This window comes from Astyanax mexicanus, unplaced genomic scaffold, assembly GCF_023375975.1.
Source record: "Astyanax mexicanus isolate ESR-SI-001 unplaced genomic scaffold, AstMex3_surface scaffold_48, whole genome shotgun sequence".
Taxonomy (NCBI): Eukaryota; Metazoa; Chordata; class Actinopteri; order Characiformes; family Acestrorhamphidae; genus Astyanax; species Astyanax mexicanus.
The window spans coordinates 39,131-63,943 of NW_026040058.1; the positions used below are offsets into that span (position 1 = coordinate 39,131).

At 40.3% G+C, this 24,813-nt stretch overlaps 1 protein-coding gene across 26 annotated transcripts in view; it reads right to left on the reverse strand.

The window, feature by feature from the left end:
• Positions 1–24,813, reverse strand: part of LOC111190550 (alpha-tectorin-like) — a 68,818-nt gene that overhangs the window by 21,907 nt on the left and 22,098 nt on the right. The window contains exons 3-12 of one of the 26 annotated variants that reach the window (XM_049473930.1): positions 16,992–17,060; positions 16,195–16,590; positions 15,799–15,867; positions 14,668–15,063; positions 14,268–14,336; positions 13,137–13,532; positions 12,739–12,807; positions 11,608–12,003; positions 11,208–11,276; positions 10,077–10,472 (exon numbers count right to left, since the gene is read on the reverse strand). In XM_049473930.1, the coding sequence (XP_049329887.1) occupies positions 10,077–10,472; positions 11,208–11,276; positions 11,608–12,003; positions 12,739–12,807; positions 13,137–13,532; positions 14,268–14,336; positions 14,668–15,063; positions 15,799–15,867; positions 16,195–16,590; positions 16,992–17,060 (2,325 nt within the window). The remainder of the gene's footprint in view (positions 1–10,076; positions 10,473–11,207; positions 11,277–11,607; positions 12,004–12,738; positions 12,808–13,136; positions 13,533–14,267; positions 14,337–14,667; positions 15,064–15,798; positions 15,868–16,194; positions 16,591–16,991; positions 17,061–24,813) is intronic. The other 25 variants (XM_049473931.1, XM_049473938.1, XM_049473932.1 and 22 more) reach the window with 25 other exon arrangements.

The following is a 24,813-nucleotide window of genomic DNA, read 5'->3' on the forward strand; positions in this document are numbered from 1 at the left end:
CCCTGGGGGGGTGTATGTCTACTTAAACTGACAGGGTATCTGAGAATCATGTAATGATCAAAGGACTGAAGTGGTGTTAGTGTCAGGTTAAGCATTCAAAAGTTATAAGTGTTAAAGAGATTTTACTGCACCATGGTAGAACTCATTTGCATATGGCGGCCATATTGTTTATAAATGTAAAGATTTTTTTAATAATTATTGAGGAGTAAGCTCTGCTGAACTGTTTGACACCAAACATGTCATGATTGGTCAAGGAGCCAAGGACAAGATCTCAAACGTAAGTTTTGCATATTATGCAAATAAAAAAAAATTAAGTGGGTGGAGCATAAACAAGAATGACCCAGGTGGCTGACCATCATGAACAAGCAGGATAAATATGTTCAATTAAGCAAGACAAGCAAGATTGAATAAGTTCAGCAGAGCTTTAATTTAGAATAATTCACCTGTAGCTGTTTCAACAAATGACCACCAGAGCGCAGCAAGAGACCCCATATAACCTGCTGGAAATCTATCACTCTATAAGGAAGACAGAACATTCCCTATCAGTGTGTTTCTATTTATTAAAAAGAGAAGAAAAGTCCGATTGGGCTCCAAATTGGTACTCATGATCAAGTGGTCTGTATATACATGTTTGTAAATTTGTGTGTTGATAGGGTCAACGGTTCCTGACTTCTGACCATTTAGGTTTGAAAAAAGTGATAATACAGGCTTATGGCCTACAAAATGGCTGTTGCTCTTTGGCCATATTAGAGGCAAAAAATATCTGATTTGGCTCAAAATTTGCAATCATGATCAAGTGGTCTGTATATACATGTATGTCAATTTCTGTGTCAATAGGGTCAAAGGTTCCTGACTTCTGTCCATTTAGATTTGAAAAAAGCGATAATACAGGCTTGAGGCCTACAAAATCGCTGTAGTTTTCCAGCCGTTGTAGAGGGAAAACATGTCCGATGTGGCTGAAAATTTGCAATCAAGATCAGATTATCAGTCTATATATGTCTATAAATTTGTGTGTTGATAGGGTCAAAGGTTCCTGTCTTCTGTCCATTTAGGTTGGAAAATAGCGATAAATAGAATAAATTGAAAATAGTTAATTTGTCACTGTAGAGCCTACTGAAGACTTATTTGGCTCATACTTGGCACATGTGCTTGAAATGTCATTGTTAATTAGTAGCTTCAACAGTTTTGACCTGTTTAAAACTTTGACAGAGTTTTGGCCAAATAACTCTGAAAAGGCTTTCGCGTACATGTTTCTTCAAGGTTAATGGGCCTCAAATAGTTAAAATGTCAAGATTTTTTCGATAATTATTTACCTACAGGGTCTCAAGATCGCATCAAGACCAAATTTGTTTTGATTGATTGAGGACTTAAAGACAAGTTCGAAAAGAGCCATTTTTACGCTTTTGGCCATTGATGAAAATCTTTGCATTTTTGGTAAACACATGTAATTACAGAGTTGTAAAGGCTACAGCAAAGTATACAACTAAAAAAGAATAACAAGCCTAGGCCACTTGTACCTTTAGATATAACTGATTTTCTGCTATAGCGCCCCCTTGAGGCCAATCAACGCCATATTTTAATGGATGATAGAAGGCCCTGAGATACATGTAGGGTATAAGTATCGTCCTGATTGGTCATTGTTTAGCCTGTCAAAAGCTTGCTGGAATCTGATTGGCTAATAACGATCGCAAAAATTTGCATATCAAATTTTCCTTCTGTAAAACATTAGGACATAGACCATAGATGATACATGCCAAAGGAGAGCTTCATAGCTTGTACGGTTCCTGAGAAACAGATTTTTAGCTGTGGCTCCGCCCCCTGGGGGCGTATGTCTACACAGATTGACTTGCTACCTCAGAATCATGTTGGCATCATAGGTCTTAAGTGGCATTAGTGTAGGTTTAAGCATTCAAAAGTTACAGCTGTTAAAGTAAATTTGGGTGTGCCACGGTAAGATTAATTTGCATATGGCGGCCATATTTTTTGCAAATTTCAAGACTTTTTTAATAATTATTGAGGTTGGGACTCTGCTGAGTTGTTTGACACCAAACATGTCAGGATTGGTCAATGAGTTTAGGACAAGTTCTCAAAAGTAGGTTTTGCATATTATGCTAAATAGCAAAAAATCTAAGTGGAGCTTAGTGGTTCTATTGACCTTTTTGATTTGCCATTAACCAAGGAATCATATAATGCAAGAATTTTTGCTCTAGCTATCAGGGCGTAGGAGTTACGGGGCCAAACGCGTTGACCTTCGCCATAGCGCCCCCTTGAGGCCGATCGGGCTCATCTTTTGAATCTGAGTAGCGGTGAGAAGTACTACCATATGACCAAGTCTCAGCCCTGTAGGCCTTACGGTTTCTTCTGCCCAATCACTTCTATGGCAGAAAAAGAATAAGAATAATAATAATAATAAATATAGCCGCAAGCGGCGATTTACGGGGTTCGAGCGTTACAGGCAAAGAGACCCCTGGAGGCCAGTTAGGCTTAAAACATGTTGCCGGTTGACCGGCATCGCCAAAGTGGATGAGGATGACCAGCATGACCGTGAAGACCAAGCTAGATTACCAGCATGACTAATCTGGATGACAAACTTGTTGACCATATTGACCAAGCTGGAGGACCATAATGACCAAACTGGATGACCAGCATGGCAAAGGTGGTTGGCCAGTATGACCAAGCTGGAAGACCACCATTACTATGAGGACAAAGCTGAATGACCAGCAGGACCATAATGACCAATGTGAATGGCCAGCATGACCAAGCTGGATGGCCAGCATAACCAAGCTGGGTGACCAGCGTGACCATAAAGACCATAATGGCAATGCTAGATGAGTGGTGTGAGTAAACTAGTTGAAAAGCATTGATAAATTGAGCTGTAGTGTTCATCAGGTTTTATGTGGTGTCTTACTGCACTCTAGTGGGCATTTGGTGAAACAAATTCAGTTCTTCAATTGAAAAATTGAACCATTTAGGTTTGAAAAAAGCGATAATACAGGCTTATGGCCTACAAAATGGCTGTTGCTCTTTGGCCATATTAGAGGCAAAAAATATCTGTTTTGGCTCAAAATTTGCAATCAAGATCACAATATCAGTCTATATATGTATGTCAATTTCTGTGTCGATAGGGTCAAAGGTTCCTGACTTATGTCCATTTAGGTTTGAAAAAAGCGATAATACAGGCTTGAGGCCTACAAAATCGCTGTAGTTTTCCAGCCGTTGTAGAGGCAAAACATGTCCGATTTGGCTGAAAATTTGCAATCAAGATCAGATTATCAGTCTATATATGTGTATAAATTTGTGTGTTGATAGGGTGAAAGGTTCCTGTCTTCTGTCCATTTAGGTTGGAAAATAGCGATAAATAGAATAAATTGAAAATAGTTATTTTTTCACTGTAGAGCCTACTGAAGACTTATTTGGCTCATACTTGGCAAATGTGCTTCAAATGTCATTGTTAATTAGTAGCTTCAACAGTTTTGGCATGTTTTAAACTTTGACAGAGTTTTGGCCAAATAACTCTGAAAAGGCTTTCACGTACATGTTTGATCAAGGTTTATGGGCCTCAAATAGTTAAAATGTCAAGATTTTTTTGATAATTATTTACCTACAGGGTCTCAAGATTGCATCAAGACCAAATTTGTTTTGATTGATTAAGGACTTAAAGACAAGTTCGAAAAGAGCAATTTTTACTCTTTTGGCCACTGATGAAAATCTTTCCATTTTTGGTAAATACATGTAATTACAAAGTTGTAAAGGCTACAGCAAAGTATACAATTAAAAAAGAATAACAAGCCTAGGCCACTTGTACCTTTAGATATAACTGATTTTCTGCTATAGCGCCCCCTTGAGGCCAATCAATGCCATATTTTAATGGATGATAGAAGGCCCTGAGATACATGTAGGGTATAAGTATCGTCCTGATTGGTCATTGTTTAGCATGTCAAAAGCTTGCTGGAAACTGATTGGCTAATAACGATCGCAAAAATTTGCATATCAAATTTTCCTTCTGTAAAACATTAGGACATAGGCCATAGATGATACATGCCAAAGGAGAGCTTCATAGCTTGTACGGTTCCTGAGAAACAGATTTTTAGCTTTGGCTCCGCCCCCTGGGGGCGTATGTCTACACAGATTGACGGGCTACCTCAGAATCATGTTGGCATCAAAGTTGTAAAGTGGCATTAGTGTAGGTTTAAGCATTCAAAAGTTACAGCTGTTAGAGTAAATTTGGGTGTGCCACGGTAAGATTAATTTGCATATGGCGGCCATATTGTTTACAAATTTCACAATTTTTTTGATAATTATTGAGGTTGGGACTCTGCTGAGTTGTTTGACACCAAATATGACAGGATTGGTCAATGACCCTAGGACAAGTTCTCAAAAGTAGGTTTTGCATATTATGCTAAATAGCAAAAAATCTAAGTGGGCGGAGCTTAGTGGTTCTATTGACCTTTTTGATTTGCCATTAACCAAGGAATCATATAATGCAAGAATTTTTGCTCTAGCTATCAGGGCGTGGCAGTTACGAGGCCTAACGCGTTGACCTTCGCCATAGCGCCCCCTTGAGGCCGATCGGGCTCATCTTTTGAATCTGAGTAGCGGTGAGAAGTACTACCATATGACCAAGTCTCAGCCCTGTAGGCCTTACGGTTTCTTCTGCCCGATCACTTCTATGGCAGAAAAAGAATAAGAATAATAATAATAATAATAATAATAATAATAATAATAATAATAATAATCAGAACAATTACAATAGGGTTTCTAGCACTACGTGCTCGAACCCCTAATAATAAATATAGCCGCAAGCGGCGATTTACGGGGTTCGAGCGTTACAGGCAAAGAGACCCCTGGAGGCCAGTTAGGCTTAAAACATGTTGCCGGTTGACCGGCATCGCCAAACTGGATGAGGATGACCAGCATGACCGTGAAGACCAAACTAGATTACCAGCATGACTAATCTGGATGACAAACTTGTTGACCATATTGACCAAGCTGGAAGACCATAATGACCAAACTGGATGACCAGCATGGCAAAGGTGGTTGGCCAGTATGACCAAGCTGGAAGACCACCATTACTATGAGGACAAAGCTGAATGACCAGCAGGACCATAATGACCAATGTGAATGGCCAGCATGACCAAGCTGGATGGCCAGCATAACCAAGCTGGGTGACCAGCGTGACCATAAAGACCATAATGGCAATGCTAGATGAGTGGTGTGAGTAAACTAGTTGAAAAGCATTGATAAATTGAGCTGTAGTGTTCATCAGGTTTTATGTGGTGTCTTACTGCACTCTAGTACGCATTTGGTGAAACAAATTCAGTTCTTAAATTGAAAAAACACAAGGCATAAAAAGGGCATATAAATAACCCGTATATAGTATATAAGTTTTGACCTGATTAACATTCTGCCTGTTAAAAGCTTGCTGGAATGTGATTGGCTAATAGTGACCACAAAAGTGTCCATATCAAATTTTCATTTGGTGTACCATTAGTGCATGGGCCATAGATGATAATTGGCTAGGATGACCTTGATAGCTTGTATGGTTCTAGAGAAACAGATATCGAGCATTGGCCCCGCCCCCTGGGGGTGTATGTCTACTTAAACTGACAGGGTATCTGAGAATCATGTAATGATCAAAGGACTGAAGTGGTATTAGTGTCAGGTTAAGCATTCAAAAGTTATAAGTGTTAAAGACATTTTACTGCACCATGGTAGAACTCATTTGCATATGGCGGCCATATTGTTTATAAATGTAAAGATTTTTTTAAATAATTATTGAGGAGTAAGCTCTGCTGAACTGTTTGACACCAAACATGTCATGATTGGTCAAGGATCCAAGGACAAGATCTCAAAAGTAGGTGCAAATTTTAAAAAAAATTAAGTGGGTGGAGCATAAACAAGAATGACCCAGGCGGCTGACCAGCATGAACAAGAAGGATAAATATGTTCAATTAAGCAAGACAAGCAAGATTGAATAAGTTCAGCAGAGCTTTAATTTAGAATAATTCACCTGTAGCTGTTTCACCAAATGACCACCAGAGCGCAGCAAGAGACCACATATAACCTGCTGGAAATCTATCACTATCAGAAAGACAGAACATTCCCTATCAGTGTGTTTCTATTTATTAAAAAGAGAAGAAAAGTCTGATTGGGCTCCAAATTGGTACTCATGATCAAGTGGTCTGTATATATATATATATGTGTGTAAATTTGTGTGTTGATAGGGTCAAAGGTTCCTGACTTCTGTCCATTTAGGTTTGAAAAAAGTGATAATACAGGCTTATGGCCTACAAAATGGCTGTTGCTCTTTGGCCATATTAGAGGCAAAAAATATCTGATTTGGCTCAAAATTTGCAATCAAGATCACAATATCAGTCTATATATGTATGTCAATTTCTGTGTCAATAGGGTCAAAGGTTCCAGACTTCTGTCCATTTAGATTTGAAAAAGCGATAATACAGGCTTGAGGCCTACAAAATCGCTGTAGTTTTCCAGCCGTTGTAGAGGCAAAACATGTCCGATTTGGCTGAAAATTTGCAATCAAGATCAGATTATCAGTCTATATATGTTTATAAATTTGTGTGTTGATAGGGTGAAAGGTTCCTGTCTTCTGTCCATTTAGGTTGGAAAATAGCGATAAATAGAATAAATTGAAAATAGTTATTTTTTCACTGTAGAGCCTACTGAAGACTTATTTGGCTCATACTTGGCACATGTACTTCAAATGTCATTGTTAATTAGTAGCTTCAACAGTTTTGGCATGTTTTAAACTTTGACAGAGTTTTGGCCAAATAACTCTGAAAAGGCTTTCACGTACATGTTTGATCAAGGTTTATGGGCCTCAAATAGTTAAAATGTCAAGATTTTTTTGATAATTATTTACCTACAGGGTCTCAAGATTGCATCAAGACCAAATTTGTTTTGATTGATTAAGGACTTAAAGACAAGTTCGAAAAGAGCAATTTTTACTCTTTTGGCCACTGATGAAAATCTTTGCATTTTTGGTAAACACATGTAATTACAAAGTTGTAAAGGCTACAGCAAAGTATACAAGTAAAAAAGAATAACAAGCCTAGGCCACTTGTACCTTTAGATATAACTGATTTTCTGCTATAGCGCCCCCTAGAGGCCAATCAACGCCATATTTTAATGGATGATAGAAGGCCCTGAGATACATGTAGGGTATAAGTATCGTTCTGATTGGTCATTGTTTAGCCTGTCAAAAGCTTGCTGAAATCTGATTGGCTAATAACGATCGCAAAAATTTGCATATCAAATTTTCCTTCTGTAAAACATTAGGACATAGGCCATAGATGATACATGCCAAAGGAGAGCTTCATAGCTTGTATAGTTCCTGAGAAACAGATTTTTAGCTTTGGCTCCGCCCCCTGGGGGCGTATGTCTACACAGATTGACAGGCTACCTCAGAATCATGTTGGCATCAAAGTTCTAAAGTGGCATTAGTGTAGGTTTAAGCATTCAAAAGTTACAGCTGTTAGAGTAAATTTGGGTGTGCCACGGTAAGATTAATTTGCATATGGCGGCCATATTGTTTACAAATTTCACAATTTTTTCGATAATTATTGAGTTTGGGACTCTGGTGAGTTGTTTGACACCAAAGATGACAGGATTGGTCAATGACCCTAGGACAAGTTCTCAAAAGTAGGTTTTGCATATTAAGCTAAATAGCAAAAAATCTAAGTGGGCGGAGCTTAGTGGTTCTATTGACCTTTTTGATTTGCCATTAACCAAGGAATCATATAATGCAAGAATTTTTGCTCTAGCTATCAGGGCATAGGAGTTACGAGGCCAAACGCGTTGACCTTCGCCATAGCGCCCCCTTGAGGCCGATCGGGCTCATCTTTTGAATCTGAGTAGCGGTGAGAAGTACTACCATATGACCAAGTCTCAGCCCTGTAGGCCTTACGGTTTCTTCTGCCCAATCACTTCTATGGCAGAAAAAGAATAAGAACTATAATAATCAGAACAATTACAATAGGGTTTCTAGCACTACGTGCTCGAACCCCTAATAATAATAATCAGAACAATTACAATAGGGTTTCTAGCACTACGTGCTCGAACCCCTAATAATCAGAACAATTACAATAGGGTTTCTAGCACTACGTGCTCGAACCCCTAATAAATATAGCCGCAAGCGGCAATCATCGGGTTCAAGCACCAACTTGCACAATGGTGCCTACTGGAGCATTGAATGGTGATGTGTAAGAAGGTCTAATATGATTGGAGATGCCCTGTCACTTTTAGAAATTATCAAGTTTTTCACCTGTTATTAATGTTGAGCAGAGGCCTTTCAACCTGATCAGTGCTTAAATTCACATGTAAATCTAGTGAACTTTGTAGGATATTCATTAAGTGAGTTAGAACTAGTCAAAAGGTGTCTACATGTTATTGGTATTGATCAGGTGGCTTCAACCAGAATGTTCACAAAGTGGTATTCAGATTGACCTTTGAACCTTTGCAGAACAAGCTGAAATGTTTGACCAAACAAGTTTAAATTAACACAAAGGAGTGAATGTTCTGATGTGACATGTAATTACGAAGTTATTATAAATCTAGTTCTGAATTAAATGGCGCTTCATCAAGCACCAACTAGCACAATGGTGCCTACTAGAGCATAGGATGGTGATGTGTAAGAAGGTCTAACACAATTGGAGACATTCTGTCACATTTAAAATGATCAAAAGTCTTTCACCTGTTATTAATGTTGAGAAGAGGCACAAAGGAGTGAATGTTCTGATATGACATGTAATGTCAAGTTATTCTTAATCTAGTTCTGAATTAAATGGCGCTTCATCAGAGTGATATTGTACAGAGGTCTTTAACATTGTGAGATTACAGCAAATACTGCAGAGTTACAGCAATTTAGGTTAGAAATTCCAAGGACGCACAGATTGCTTGATGCCTGGAGAGTATTGTATGTGAAATTTTCACAAATGTTTTTAATGAACATTTACCTAGAGACTCTACAGTGTGCAGCAAGACTGAAATGGAGGTGATAGGCCAAATATCCAGAGAGTAGTTTCAATATAGCTATTTTCAAACAATTAGCAATTAGGAATGAACAAAGCACTTTTTAAACATAGTTGTATTGAGAAATTTGTCAGAGCCACTGTACTAAATATGGCAAAAACAATTAGATGTCAAAATAGTACAGCATGATTGACATATACTCGTTTTTTTGGAACAGCGCCCCCCAGTGGGCGGATTGTTTCAGCACTTTGCAGGTCACTACAGTGTCTCCACCTGAACATAACTGCCAAATATCATCCAGATTGGGCAACATTCAGCCTGCCAAAATGTCTGCTGAATGCTGATTGGCTGATGGTGTTCAGCCATGTTGATTGATTAAGTTGCCCTTTGAACATCCTTTAGAGGCTGTATGATAGATTCTGCATGCAAAGTTTCAACTTGCTAGGTTGCACGGTTGCTGAGAAACAGTGCTCCAAATTTACCTCTTGAAGTGAATGGGGCATATATCCGGAAGGACTAATTTGCATATGGCGGCCATATTGTTTACATATTTCAACTTTTTCTTAATGAATATTGAAGCGCATGCTCTCACGAGTGTTTTGATACCAAACATGCCAGGATTGGTCAAAATTCCTAGTACTAGTTTGCAAAAGTAGGTTTTGCATATTATGCAAATTAGCACAAAATCTATATAGACGGAAGTGCATGGTCCAAATTGGAAAGTTGTTGGTATTGACCCAAGGAATCCATCAAAAAAAGAATTTTGAATGTAGGTCTTATGGTTTTTGAGTTATTGAGAAAATTGTGAAAAATGAATTTCCTTGTTTATAGCGCCACCACTTGACCAATCAGTGCCATTTTTGTTGTCCACCGAGATGCACTGATCCTACATCTACCTACCAAGTTTCATTTCTCTATGACTTACGGTTTAGGCTGCACAACTGTTTTTACAGGAGAAAAAGAATAATAATAATAAGAAGAAGAAGAAGAAGAAAAATCTTAGCAAAAACAATAGCTACACACCTTCGGTGCTTGAACCCTAATGACAGTGTTTGAATATCATATTAAACAGTAAGTATACACACCTGCACAGTAAGCTAAAGAACAGCTGCTTGGACGGACGAACTCATAAACGTAGTAATCTCCAGGACAGGCTTTCACTTGAATGGGGGAGGAATTAAAAAAGCAGCAGGCACCGTTCCAGCTCCCACAGACCTGCCGACTGACTACTCCATCTTCCAGTCGAGGATGAGGACCATTCAGCCAGAGAGGGGCATGAGTTCCACACATGTTCTCACTAACACATGAATCTGGCATCCGGACGCTATTGCCCTGATGGAGCAGACGATACCAGCCGTTCCAGCTGGTGTATTGGTCACAGTGTACACCCCACCAGTAATTGGGGCTGTTTGTGGCTCTCCAGGGCTCATCCAGTATGCTGTAGTTATCACAGGGGTCAGTGCTTGGGTTACTGATGGCCTCTGTCATAAAAACATAAAAGAGCGTATTTAGGAAAAACTGATCTAAAGTTTTTTAAAATAGTTAGATTTGTGGTCATTGCTAGGGTTGTTGCTATGGCATTTCAGGGGTTGGTAAGATGTTTCGGTTGGTTGCTATCATTGGCAGTTTCTTCATTAGGGAAAAAAGAAGTACAAGGTTTCTAACACATTCAACCAGTGGTAAACTAGTTGTGTCTGTTTTGGACAGCCAGTTCTGCCTCTGAATACCAATTAGCAGCAAGTTGTTTTCCCTGCAATAACACATTTTTTTGGGTCGATTCTTGATAGTCTACAAACCGAGAAAAAGACCACTGTTGGTGCGATAATGACAGACAGTCTCCCTCACTCTGGAGCTCCATGAAAGATCTCACATTCTGAGAAAGAGGTTTTGCATGGGGGAGCTTGTTAATGATCTCACGGGAGCTGGATAACCAGTCACCAAACAACCATTGGTAACACACTCCACTGTAATGGACTGAGATACTACAGCGCCTTTTCTCAAAAAAGCTCATGTACAGTAAACACTGAATGATTCAGAGAAGACTTGGGAAGATTTGTACAATCTCGAATGAGAAGCGCCTGGGCTCTGAACACTGGAGATGGGTCTTCAGACCAGTTCATGTTCTACTCACTGTAATATTCACAGCAACAGAAATTTTATTCAAGGGAGTCAACACATTTATATTTAGAACTGGAAGAAAGAGAACAGTAGTTTACCTGTAGTGGTAGGCAGTGTCTCAGTTGTTGTTGTTTGTGGTATTTCTGTAGTGGTTTCATTTCCAACATCTGTAACGGAACATTTTAAAAGTTAAATCAACAGTACCTAACATAATCTTTCTGCAGGCCCTCTAGCGGTTATTTTATTTTGTATTAAATTAGCTGTCAGTGGAGTAAACTGGAAGCACTATGTTTTTTTTTTGTGGCTCATTCAGACAGCCTTTTAGATATGTAATAGCTTATTACTGTTTTTACTCAGTCAAAGAAATAAAAAAAACAGGAGTGATTCATTATATAAATTTGTGTTTAGGGTTTCATAATCACATATAAACATATAAAAGAGAAAGATATAAAATAATGACAGTGTTTGAATATCATATTAAACAGTAAGTATACACACCTGCACAGTAAGCTAAAGAACAGCTGCTTGGACGGACGAACTCATAAACGTAGTAATCTCCAGGACAGGCTTTCACTTGAATGGGGGAGGAATTAAAAAAGCAGCAGGCACCGTTCCAGCTCCCACAGACCTGCCGACTGACTACTCCATCTTCCAGTCGAGGATGAGGACCATTCAGCCAGAGAGGGGCATGAGTTCCACACATGTTCTCACTAACACATGAATCTGGCATCCGGACGCTATTGCCCTGATGGAGCAGACGATACCAGCCGTTCCAGCTGGTGTATTGGTCACAGTGTACACCCCACCAGTAATTGGGGCTGTTTGTGGCTCTCCAGGGCTCATCCAGTATGCTGTAGTTATCACAGGGGTCAGTGCTTGGGTTACTGATGGCCTCTGTCATAAAAACATAAAAGAGCGTATTTAGGAAAAACTGATCTAAAGTTTTTTAAAATAGTTAGATTTGTGGTCATTGCTAGGGTTGTTGCTATGGCATTTCAGGGGTTGGTAAGATGTTTCGGTTGGTTGCTATCATTGGCAGTTTCTTCATTAGGGAAAAAAGAAGTACAAGGTTTCTAACACATTCAACCAGTGGTAAACTAGTTGTGTCTGTTTTGGACAGCCAGTTCTGCCTCTGAATACCAATTAGCAGCAAGTTGTTTTCCCTGCAATAACACATTTTTTTGGGTCGATTCTTGATAGTCTACAAACCGAGAAAAAGACCACTGTTGGTGCGATAATGACAGACAGTCTCCCTCACTCTGGAGCTCCATGAAAGATCTCACATTCTGAGAAAGAGGTTTTGCATGGGGGAGCTTGTTAATGATCTCACGGGAGCTGGATAACCAGTCACCAAACAACCATTGGTAACACACTCCACTGTAATGGACTGAGATACTACAGCGCCTTTTCTCAAAAAAGCTCATGTACAGTAAACACTGAATGATTCAGAGAAGACTTGGGAAGATTTGTACAATCTCGAATGAGAAGCGCCTGGGCTCTGAACACTGGAGATGGGTCTTCAGACCAGTTCATGTTCTACTCACTGTAATATTCACAGCAACAGAAATTTTATTCAAGGGAGTCAACACATTTATATTTAGAACTGGAAGAAAGAGAACAGTAGTTTACCTGTAGTGGTAGGCAGTGTCTCAGTTGTTGTTGTTTGTGGTATTTCTGTAGTGGTTTCATTTCCAACATCTGTAACGGAACATTTTAAAAGTTAACAACAGTACCTAACATAATCTTTCTGCAGGCCCTCTAGCGGTTATTTTATTTTGTATTAAATTAGCTGTCAGTGGAGTAAACTGGAAGCACTATGTTTTTTTTTTGTGGCTCATTCAGACAGCCTTTTAGATATGTAATAGCTTATTACTGTTTTTACTCAGTCAAAGAAATAAAAAAAACAGGAGTGATTCATTATATAAATTTGTGTTTAGGGTTTCATAATCACATATAAACATATAAAAGAGAAAGATATAAAATAATGACAGTGTTTGAATATCATATTAAACAGTAAGTATACACACCTGCACAGTAAGCTAAAGAACAGCTGCTTGGACGGACGAACTCATAAACGTAGTAATCTCCAGGACAGGCTTTCACTTGAATGGGGGAGGAATTAAAAAAGCAGCAGGCACCGTTCCAGCTCCCACAGACCTGCCGACTGACTACTCCATCTTCCAGTCGAGGATGAGGACCATTCAGCCAGAGAGGGGCATGAGTTCCACACATGTTCTCACTAACACATGAATCTGGCATCCGGACGCTATTGCCCTGATGGAGCAGACGATACCAGCCGTTCCAGCTGGTGTATTGGTCACAGTGTACACCCCACCAGTAATTGGGGCTGTTTGTGGCTCTCCAGGGCTCATCCAGTATGCTGTAGTTATCACAGGGGTCAGTGCTTGGGTTACTGATGGCCTCTGTCATAAAAACATAAAAGAGCGTATTTAGGAAAAACTGATCTAAAGTTTTTTAAAATAGTTAGATTTGTGGTCATTGCTAGGGTTGTTGCTATGGCATTTCAGGGGTTGGTAAGATGTTTCGGTTGGTTGCTATCATTGGCAGTTTCTTCATTAGGGAAAAAAGAAGTACAAGGTTTCTAACACATTCAACCAGTGGTAAACTAGTTGTGTCTGTTTTGGACAGCCAGTTCTGCCTCTGAATACCAATTAGCAGCAAGTTGTTTTCCCTGCAATAACACATTTTTTTGGGTCGATTCTTGATAGTCTACAAACCGAGAAAAAGACCACTGTTGGTGCGATAATGACAGACAGTCTCCCTCACTCTGGAGCTCCATGAAAGATCTCACATTCTGAGAAAGAGGTTTTGCATGGGGGAGCTTGTTAATGATCTCACGGGAGCTGGATAACCAGTCACCAAACAACCATTGGTAACACACTCCACTGTAATGGACTGAGATACTACAGCGCCTTTTCTCAAAAAAGCTCATGTACAGTAAACACTGAATGATTCAGAGAAGACTTGGGAAGATTTGTACAATCTCGAATGAGAAGCGCCTGGGCTCTGAACACTGGAGATGGGTCTTCAGACCAGTTCATGTTCTACTCACTGTAATATTCACAGCAACAGAAATTTTATTCAAGGGAGTCAACACATTTATATTTAGAACTGGAAGAAAGAGAACAGTAGTTTACCTGTAGTGGTAGGCAGTGTCTCAGTTGTTGTTGTTTGTGGTATTTCTGTAGTGGTTTCATTTCCAACATCTGTAACGGAACATTTTAAAAGTTAAATCAACAGTACCTAACATAATCTTTCTGCAGGCCCTCTAGCGGTTATTTTATTTTGTATTAAATTAGCTGTCAGTGGAGTAAACTGGAAGCACTATGTTTTTTTTTGTGGCTCAATCAGACAGCCTTTTAGATATGTAATAGCTTATTACTGTTTTTACTCAGTCAAAGAAATAAAAAAAAACAGGAGTGATTCATTATATAAATTTGTGTTTAGGGTTTCATAATCACATATAAACATATAAAAGAGAAAGATATAAAATAATGACAGTGTTTGAATATCATATTAAACAGTAAGTATACACACCTGCACAGTAAGCTAAAGAACAGCTGCTTGGACGGACGAACTCATAAACGTAGTAATCTCCAGGACAGGCTTTCACTTGAATGGGGGAGGAATTAAAAAAGCAGCAGGCACCGTTCCAGCTCCCACAGACCTGCCGACTGACTACTCCATCTTCCAGTCGAGGATGAGGACCATTCAGCCAGAGAGGGGCATGAGTTCCACACATGTTCTCACTAACACATGAATCTGGCATCCGGACGCTATTGCCCTGATGGAGCAGACGATACCAGCCGTTCCAGCTGGTGTATTGGTCACAGTGTACACCCCACCAGTAATTGGGGCTGTTTGTGGCTCTCCAGGGCTCATCCAGTATGCTGTAGTTATCACAGGGGTCAGTGCTTGGGTTACTGATGGCCTCTGTCATAAAAACATAAAAGAGCGTATTTAGGAAAAACTGATCTAAAGTGTTTTAAAATAGTTAGATTTGTGGTCATTGCTAGGGTTGTTGCTATGGCATTTCAGGGGTTGGTAAGATGTTTCGGTTGGTTGCTATCATTGGCAGTTTCTTCATTAGGGAAAAAAGAAGTACAAGGTTTCTAACACATTCAACCAGTGGTAAACTAGATGTGTCTGTTTTGGACAGCCAGTTCTGCCTCTGAATACCAATCAGCAGCAAGTTGTTTTCCCTGCAATAACACATTTTTTTGGGTCGATTCTTGATAGTCTACAAACCGAGAAAAAGACCACTGTTGGTGCGATAATGACAGACAGTCTCCCTCACTCTGGAGCTCCATGAAAGATCTCACATTCTGAGAAAGAGGTTTTGCATGGGGGAGCTTGTTAATGATCTCACGGGAGCTGGATAACCAGTCACCAAACAACCATTGGTAACACACTCCACTGTAATGGACTGAGATACTACAGCGCCTTTTCTCAAAAAAGCTCATGTACAGTAAACACTGAATGATTCAGAGAAGACTTGGGAAGATTTGTACAATCTCGAATGAGAAGCGCCTGGGCTCTGAACACTGGAGATGGGTCTTCAGACCAGTTCATGTTCTACTCACTGTAATATTCACAGCAACAGAAATTTTATTCAAGGGAGTCAACACATTTATATTTAGAACTGGAAGAAAGAGAACAGTAGTTTACCTGTAGTGGTAGGCAGTGTCTCAGTTGTTGTTGTTTGTGGTATTTCTGTAGTGGTTTCATTTCCAACATCTGTAACGGAACATTTTAAAAGTTAACAACAGTACCTAACATAATCTTTCTGCAGGCCCTCTAGCGGTTATTTTATTTTGTATTAAATTAGCTGTCAGTGGAGTAAACTGGAAGCACTATGTTTTTTTTGTGGCTCATTCAGACAGCCTTTTAGATATGTAATAGCTTATTACTGTTTTTACTCAGTCAAAGAAATAAAAAAAACAGGAGTGATTCATTATATAAATTTGTGTTTAGGGTTTCATAATCACATATAAACATATAAAAGAGAAAGATATAAAATAATGACAGTGTTTGAATATCATGTAAAACAGTAAGTATACACACCTGCACAGTAAGCTAAAGAACAGCCATTTGGACTGACGAACTCATAAACGTAGTAATTTCCAGGACAAGCTTTCACTTGAATGGGGAAGGAATTAAAATAGCAGCAGGCACCGTTCCAGCTCCCACAGACCTGCCGACTGACTACTCCATCTTCCAGTCGAGGATGAGGACCATTCAGCCAGAGAGGGGCATGAGTTCCACACATGTTCTCACTAACACATGAATCTGGCATCCGGACGCTATTGCCCTGATGCAGCAGACGATACCAGCCGTTCCAGCTGATGTATTGGTCACAGTGTAAACCCCACCAGTAATTGGGGCTGTTTGTGGCTCTCCAGGGCTCATCCAGTATGCTGTAGTTATAGCAGGGGTCAGTGCTTGGGTTACTGATGGCCTCTGTCATAAAAACATAAAAGAGCATATTTAGGAAAAACTGACCTAAAGTGTTTTGCATGTGAGGTACCTGTTGTTTAGTTTTTTAAATACTTAGATTTATGGTTGTTGCTATGGCATTTCAGGGGGTTGGTAAGATGTTCCAGTTGGTTGCATTAGGCGATCGAGCAACGCCCCATTACAGGACGAAAAGAAAAAATGCACATTGAACCGAAAACACATTCAACCAGTGTTAAACTAGCTCTGACTCTTTTAGACAGCCTGTCCTGACACTGAATATCTTAGACCAATCAGCGGCAAGTTTTTGCCGAATCTCGATAGTCTAGAAAACGCCCCAGATCGCTCTTATTCAGTCCAATTTAAATTGCGTTTTTTCAGAATTTTAATCTCAAAGAGTAGTTTACCTGTAGTGGTAGTGAGCAGCTCAGTCGTAGTAGTTTGTGGTATTTCTGTAAAGGTGTCACTTCCAACATCTGTAACAGAACATTTAAAGTTAAATTCAAGTTAAATTAACATTACATCTTTTTGCAGGTCCTCTAGTGTTCATTGTGTATTTAAATTTGCTCTCAGTAGAGTAATGGCTTTAGCAGGATATACATATTATCTGCATGTTGCTAAAAACAGTATGTTGCTATGTTGGTTCCAAAAACACTTTATTATCTTTGATCATCATGTGTGAATGCACACAGAACACATTAAATAGATCTTTTACAGGATGTTTGTGTAGGGTGAACTCCAACCTTCAAGTAAAAAAAAATAATATAATGGGTGATCTCACCGACATGATCACAGGCCAACACTCTACTAAATAAGCTACCTCAACCACATGTTAAAAATCATAAGAGCAGAACCCAAGCCACAGCGGCTGTTTGGGAAATTCTGCTCATTATATATACTTGGGGTATTTAAATAGAATTTATGAAGGCTCAGCTAGAGGGAATTTGCTTAAGCCTAGGTCTGGACTGTCATCCTATATACTACCTATGTAATACCGTTTATTTGGGTTAGTAAAGCACTTCCGTTTGCTTAGATTTCCAGATTTCCACTAAGGCTGGGTGCAGCAGCATTAGCATTAGCAGCTAACCACTAGCCACGGTTGGACGTAGTAAATGCCGCACGACAGAGCTACACTGAGGAACCCTGTTCTGATAAGCCAGGGAGAAATTACCTTGCAGTTTGTCCCATGTAGATTGTTTTAGCACGCAGGCTACAGTTTGATATACTTGCCTCTGAACGGTGAAAGAGCTAGTGCTAAGCGCAACTAGCAGCTTATGCTAATGCTGCTCCAGCAGTGCTAGCAGGGGCGTAGCAGCAAAGACTGGGCCCTGTACACTCTCAATGTCAGTGGGCCCCTATCCATGCCAGTACATGTAACGTGCACAGTAACATAAGCCAAAAAAAGGAGGAGGGGTTCTCTTGATGAGCGGTTCTTTCATTCACTACCTGTATTGATGCATTTGACCTACTTGTGCTCAAATACCTAAAACATTAGACTACATCTGGTTTGTGTACTAACGTTTTGATCCATGACACGTGCAAATTTTGATTTAAAACATTTACTCTTAAACACGAGAAAGGGAGAAACTGTACGTTCAGAATCGAATCAAAAATCATAATCACAATTATTTTTGATTGATATTGAGATCACAGTTATTTAACATGATTATTCATTGGCTTTGGTAACATCATGAATTTATTGAGTGTGGACAATAGATTTTAAGCACAGCACTGCACTGCAAGGACAAGGCTTTTTTACCAGACAAAAATCATAAATTGCTTTATTGCTCAATATATTACTAGTGTGCACTTGAGCCTACAGTGATATTGGTAGGATATTTACTTTTTTATATATGCTGCAGAAATATTGCTAGGTGGATCATTTAACGTTATTAAGTCTCAACACTTTCAGCTCTGCTGTGTTAGTTAACAACAGGCTATAGCACACGCACTGAACCAAAATGCTAACTTACTTTAACACCTTAACAACTCACATTTAGGCAGCAATTCTACCAGTCAGCAGCTTGCGCTCTCTTTCTCATGTGAGCATACAAACATCAGCAGCAGCTGTCTGGAGTGTACTACGTTAACTTTAATTGGGTTTTGCATAACAAGCAAACTCCATTCTGCCTTTTTTCTTTTTCCTTCTTTTCTTTCTTCAATTTGATAATCTGATTTCTGCTTTTTGGGCAGATTTATGCTTTTTAGTTTAGCCCCCAGGTCTTTCAGTCTGGGCTGACTCACGTTACACTTGAAGCCGGTCGCTGCAGGGCGGACTAAACCATCATTTCTAAATAAGTTCGCTTAAAAAAAATGCAGAGAGTAAAATAAAAAACAGGCTTCTCTTGCACCTCCATGTATATGTGACAACAAACTCTGCTTCTTTCTCGTAATCCACAAGGAGTTGGCTCACGCGAAGCCGGCTCCTTTGCCCCCAGATGCAACATAGTTTTACCATTTCTGTGTATTTTTTTAACACGGACAAGAGGAGAGTTAGCTAGCTATGCTAAAAGCCAAGCTTTGGATTTATCTTTACATTACATTACATTACATTTCATTTGGCAGACGCTTTTATCCAAAGCGACTTACAATAATAAAGAACAAAATAATAGAAGTTAAAGGTAACAACATCTTTGGATAGGGCCTAAAGGAGGTCAAAGGGAAATGAGGTGGGGGAGTAGAGAGTAGAGAAGAGGAAGAAGGAGATGAGGTTAGAAGTAGTTAGTTTGTTAGTGGTGTTTAGGAGAGCAAGTGCTCTTTGAAGAGCACTGTCTTCAGGAGTTTCTTAAAGATAGCGAGAGATTCTCCTGATCTGGTAGTGGAAGGTTGTTTGTTCCACCATTGTGGAACTCTGTATGAGAACAGTCTGGATTGCTTTGTGTGAATGTTGGGCAAAGCGAGGCGACGCTCATTGGAGGAGCGCAACGGCCGGGAGGTAGCGTAAGCCTTCAGGAGTGAGTGCAGGTAGGAAGGAGCCTGTTCTGTCATCACCTTGTAGGCGATCGTAAGAGCTTTGAATTTGATGCGAGCAGCAACCGGTAGCCAATGGAGCTCAATAAGCAGCGGAGTGACATGTGCCCGTTTTGGCTGGTTGAAGACCAGACGTGCTGCTGCATTCTGAATCATCTGTAGTGGTTTTACTACACTGGCTGGGAGGCCAGTTAGTACTGCATTGCAGTAGTCAAGGCGAGAGATTACCACCGCTTGTACTAGGAGTTGGGTGGCCTGTTGCGTCAGAAACGGTCGGATTTTTCGGATGTTGTAAAGCGCAAAGCGGCAGGATCGAGCAACGGAGGCCACCTGGGGCGTAAAAGAGAGCTGGTCATCAACCATAACACCTAGGTTCCTAGCAACCTTTGTCGGTGAGAGAGAAAGAGTCGATGGTTATGGCGAAGTTGTGTTGAAAAGATGGTTTCGCTGGTATAACCAGAAGTTCAGTCTTTGATAGGTTTAGCTGAAGGTGATGCTCCTTCATCCATGCGGATATGTCTGAGAGACACTGTGATATACGTGCAGAGATTGAGTGATCTTCAGGTGAGAATGACAGGTATAGCTGAGTGTCATCAGCAAAGCAGTGGTAGGAAAAGCCATGTGAGCGGATAATCCGACCAAGAGAGGTGGTGTATATTGAGAAGAGGAGGGGTCCCAAAACCGAGCCCTGGGGAACCCCAGTGGATAAGGAGTGTGCTGAGGACAGCTGTCCTTGCCACGACACCTTGAACGAGTGTCCAGTGAGGTACGATCTGAACCATGACAGCGCGTTGTCTGAGATCCCCATGTTTGAGAGTATGGTTATGAGGAAGTCATGGTTGACTGTGTCGAAGGCAGCCGAGAGGTCCAGCAGAATGAGCACTGTGGACTGTCCTGCAGCTCTGGCAGTCCACTTTTATTTTACGCTTCAGTCACAGCCAACAGAGCCGTCTCCGTGGAGTGCCCTTTTTTGAAACCAGATTGGTTTTGGTCCAGGAGGTCATTCTGGGAGAGGAAGCCAGAGACCTGATTGAGAACTGCTCTTTCTAATGATTTAGAAAGAAATGGCAGTAGTGAGACCGGTCTGTAGTTGTCAACCTGGGCGGGGTTGAGAGTAGGTTTTTTAAGCAGTGGTGTCACCTGTGCTTGTTTAAAAGCAGTCGGGAATACACCAGATGTTAGGGAGGCATTGATGGTGTGAGTGATAGCCGGAATGATTGCAGGTGCAATCAATTGGGTCAAGTGGACACGTAGTAGGGTGGCTACGCGTTAGGAGAGCCAGTGTCTCGTTCTCAGTGAGAGGAGCGAACGAGGAGAAGGCGACTCCTTCGGTAGAGGGATACCGATTAGCAGAGCATGTAGTAGGACTGCTACATGTTGCATCTGTAAACTGGCTGCTGATAGCTGCCACTTTCCCAGTGAAAAAAGAGGCAAGTGTTTCAGCTGTGAGGCAGGTAGCCTGAGGAGGAGGTGGAGGGTTGAGTAGTGTTTTAAATGTAGCAAATAGTTTCCGGGAGTCTGTGAGGGAGCTGATTTTTTTGTGATAAAATTCAGCTTTAGCAGTAATGATGCTGATTGAAAAGGAAGCCAGGAGCAGTTGGTAGTTTTGTAGGTCTGTATTATTTTGTTTCTTTTGCCATTTTCGCTCTGCAGCTCGGAGTTTGGAGCGTAGTTCCCTGAGCGTGTCATTTTTGAGCCATGGCTGCGGTTTGTTTGAGCTAATGGCTCGAGATGTTAGAGGACAGAGGTTGTCCAAACAGGAGCTTAGAGTGGAGCAGAGAGTTTTGGTGGCATCGTTTACATTGAGTGATGAAAATGAGCCTAGTGGAGGCATATTGTCAGTCAACAGCGAGGAGTACTGGTCGGCCGAGAGATCTCGAAGTTTCGTCGGAACGAGACCAAAGTAGGAGTAGCTGTGGGTTTTTTCGAAATATGAACAATGAATTGCATGAAGAAGTGATCCGAGAGGTGCAAAGGAGTGACGGTTAAAGAGTCGGCGTCACAGTTTCGGGTGAAGATCAGGTCAAGATGTTTGCCAGCTTTGTGTGTAGGGGGGCTGGGGACCTGCTCCAGATCAAAAGACTGCATGAGGGATGAGAAGTGTGAGAAGTTGGTACTGTCACGGTGGATGTTCATATCCCCTAGAATGAGCATGGGACAATCTTGCTCGGGGATAGAAGACAGTAGCATGTCTAGTTCATGTGTGAACTCGCCCATTTGTCCAGGAGAACGGTAGATAACAATAACAGCAAGTTTTGCTGGAGTATTAACCAGTGTGGCGTGGTACTCGAAAGAATTATATGTATTTGTAGGTAGTAGTGGATTATGTCTTAAGCCATTAGCGATCAATAGACCAGTTCCACCTCCTCGTCCTGAGAGACGAGAAGTATGGGTATGGGAGTAATTATTAGAAAGTGCCGCCGGAGTAGCAGTGTTTTCAGGTTTAATCCAGGTTTCAGTCAGAGCCAGCAGTTGTACTGAAAGATGGTTGGCATAAGAGGCGATAAAGTCTGCTTTATTAACAGCAGACTGGCAGTTCCACAGCCCAACAGAGAATGAGGTAGTAGTGTGCGTGGTTTGCCTTAGCTGACGCAGGTTAGTATGATCCTGGCGCCTATGTGTGTTTTTCCGCCTTCTGTGCATACCGGAGATAACAGGAATGTGATGGGAGCACATTTTGTGAGGCAGTAGGACGGGCTGCCTTGTCGGTGGCCTTGCTCGGTGGACTCGCGCAGGTAGACTCGCAGGTCTTTACCTGAGTTTAGGTCTTCACACGAGAGGGTCTTCACACAACAGCTGACGCCTTCGGCTGACGCCTCGGCGAGTGTGAGTGATGAAATAGGACTCTTGATTGCGCACAGCTGCGGGCGATATAGGAATTCAGCTACACCATCTTAATAATAATAGTAATAATCCGGGTTACACATACAATATACTATTAAGATAAGCCGAGGCCGGCGCAGTGTTACCATCCTACAACAAGCCACTGTTGGCCCCGCTTCAGAGCCGTGGAATGAGTCGATCTCTGGCTGGAGATAGCCATGCTAAAAGCCGAAAGCCAGAGCACAAAAAACTCTACTCGAACAAAAACAGCATCCGCAGGCAATGAGCATAGCGGTCAAAGAAATTTTGCATCATCGCTGTCTGCTGAATGTCTGATTAATTGTGGAAATCAACAGTGAGCTCTCCTTCAAAGTTTTAAAGTGACTCGTTCACTGATTTATTTCAGTTTTTAATCACAAACAAGCGTTCTGAAATATAATCTGCGTGTACATGAGGTCAGAGCATGATATCTGTGAATGGGCTTAAACAATGTAAACAATGTTTTGAATCATTGATTCTAATTTGTGAACAGATAAATTTTTTATATGTTTTTATATGGTTAAATGTTTTAAAATAATTTTAAAATAACTTTATAATATGGCACACATTACAATTTGGGAATAGTTGAGCATAAATTATAACATAGCATACACTACTTAGCTGCTGTAGTAAAAAGCATACCTGTCAAGTTTTAGATTTAAAAATAAGGGATATTTTCCTCTGTCCGCTTAAAGCCGTCCCATCAGCCCAACGAAGGTTCAGTATCCTTTACATTTTAAGACAGGTTTACAAAAAATCTAAAATAACCACATGTGAACCACTTACACACTACAATTAGATTATCAGAATCTGAAATGTTGTGGACATTCCTACATATGTCATTCTTTTAATACAGCCAAATTAAAAGTCCTTTTCTAGATATTAAAAAAAAGTTAAGATTTCATGTCTTTTTTGCCATAATGCACTCTTTTATATTATATAATTATTTATTTAATAGATTTAAAATTTAACAAAGGGTGCACAAATTCTGCAAAATGACTGTAGGTGACCTAAAAATAGCATTATGAGCTTTTACTAAAAGGACATGGACCACATATAATCCATCAAAAAATTAATCCTAAGTGGCCTACACAATTAATATTTTTTAATTAATACTTCTTTCTTTTGATCACTCCTGATCAGTTCAGTTAATTTCGGTCCTCTCCACATTTCTAGTTAAACTGAGTCACAAGCTGTAATTTTTTTATTTTAAAAGGTTTAATCTGTGTGTTTATTTCGGTTTATTTTTAAGCCGCTATAAGAAAAATCTCATCACAGTTTACATGATTAGCCTACCGTTACCTTTCTTTAAGAAAAATCGCTGTATATCTAGATATGTTTTAACATCAGCTGCTCCGACTTGCTGCCTGAACTCACAGCGACGGGGGGGCTTCCCCACACTGACCCTCCTTAGCAAGCTAAGTGGATGTTTCTCCTGAAAGGCGGGACTTTCTCCTTGAACCGGCTCCACGATTGGTTAAGAGACACAGAGCGGTCAGTGCCCTGTCTCCTCAATAATATATATTTTTAAATCTTAATATAAAACGGGACATTTACGGGAAAATACTAATACGGGAGGACGGCGGGAAAGAGGAGTGAAATACGGTAGTTTCCCGGCCAAAACGGGAGACTTGACAGGTATGCATGACATTCAGTGGTCTATTAAATCTAGGTTTGCTAGTTATTTATAACTTATAAATTAAAGCTAGGTTAGCTAGTCATAACTAATAAATTAAAGTAAGGTTAGCTAGTTATAACTTATAAATTAAATCTAGGTTAGCTAGTTATAACTTATAAATTAAAGCTTGGTTAACTAGTTATAACTTATAAATTAAAGCTAGGTTAGCTAGTCATAACTTATAAATTAAAGCTTGGTTAGCTAGTCATAACTTATAAATTAAATCTAGGTTAACTAGTTATAACGTATAAATTAAAGCTAGGTTATCTAGTTATAACTTGTAAATTAAAGCTAGGTTAGCTAGTTATAACTTGTAAATTAAAGCTAGGTTAGCTAGTTATAACTTATAAATTAGAGCTAGCCCAGATAGCCAGCGACTTTGGCCCGGAGTCGTTTCTAAGTCGGCACTGCTGGTTTAGAGTCGCAAGCAGAAAAATACTTCTGGCCCACAGCTGGCCCAGTGTCACTTTCTGAGTGTTCTACATCAGTGTCACTGAGCAGTCGTTTTGGTGCTGGTGAACGACTGTCGCACCTGACCTGTTGATTCTCTGAACACAGGTGTGTACTGGCTCAAATACGGCAGACGACCCTGTACCAGCACTGCACTAACAAAGTGGAAAACTGACTGTTCCCTACTGTTAGCACTTTTCTACCAAAGCTGACTTGTATATTTTCTTTTTATTTACAGTTATAGATGACTCCTGTCAGTAAGAATACTT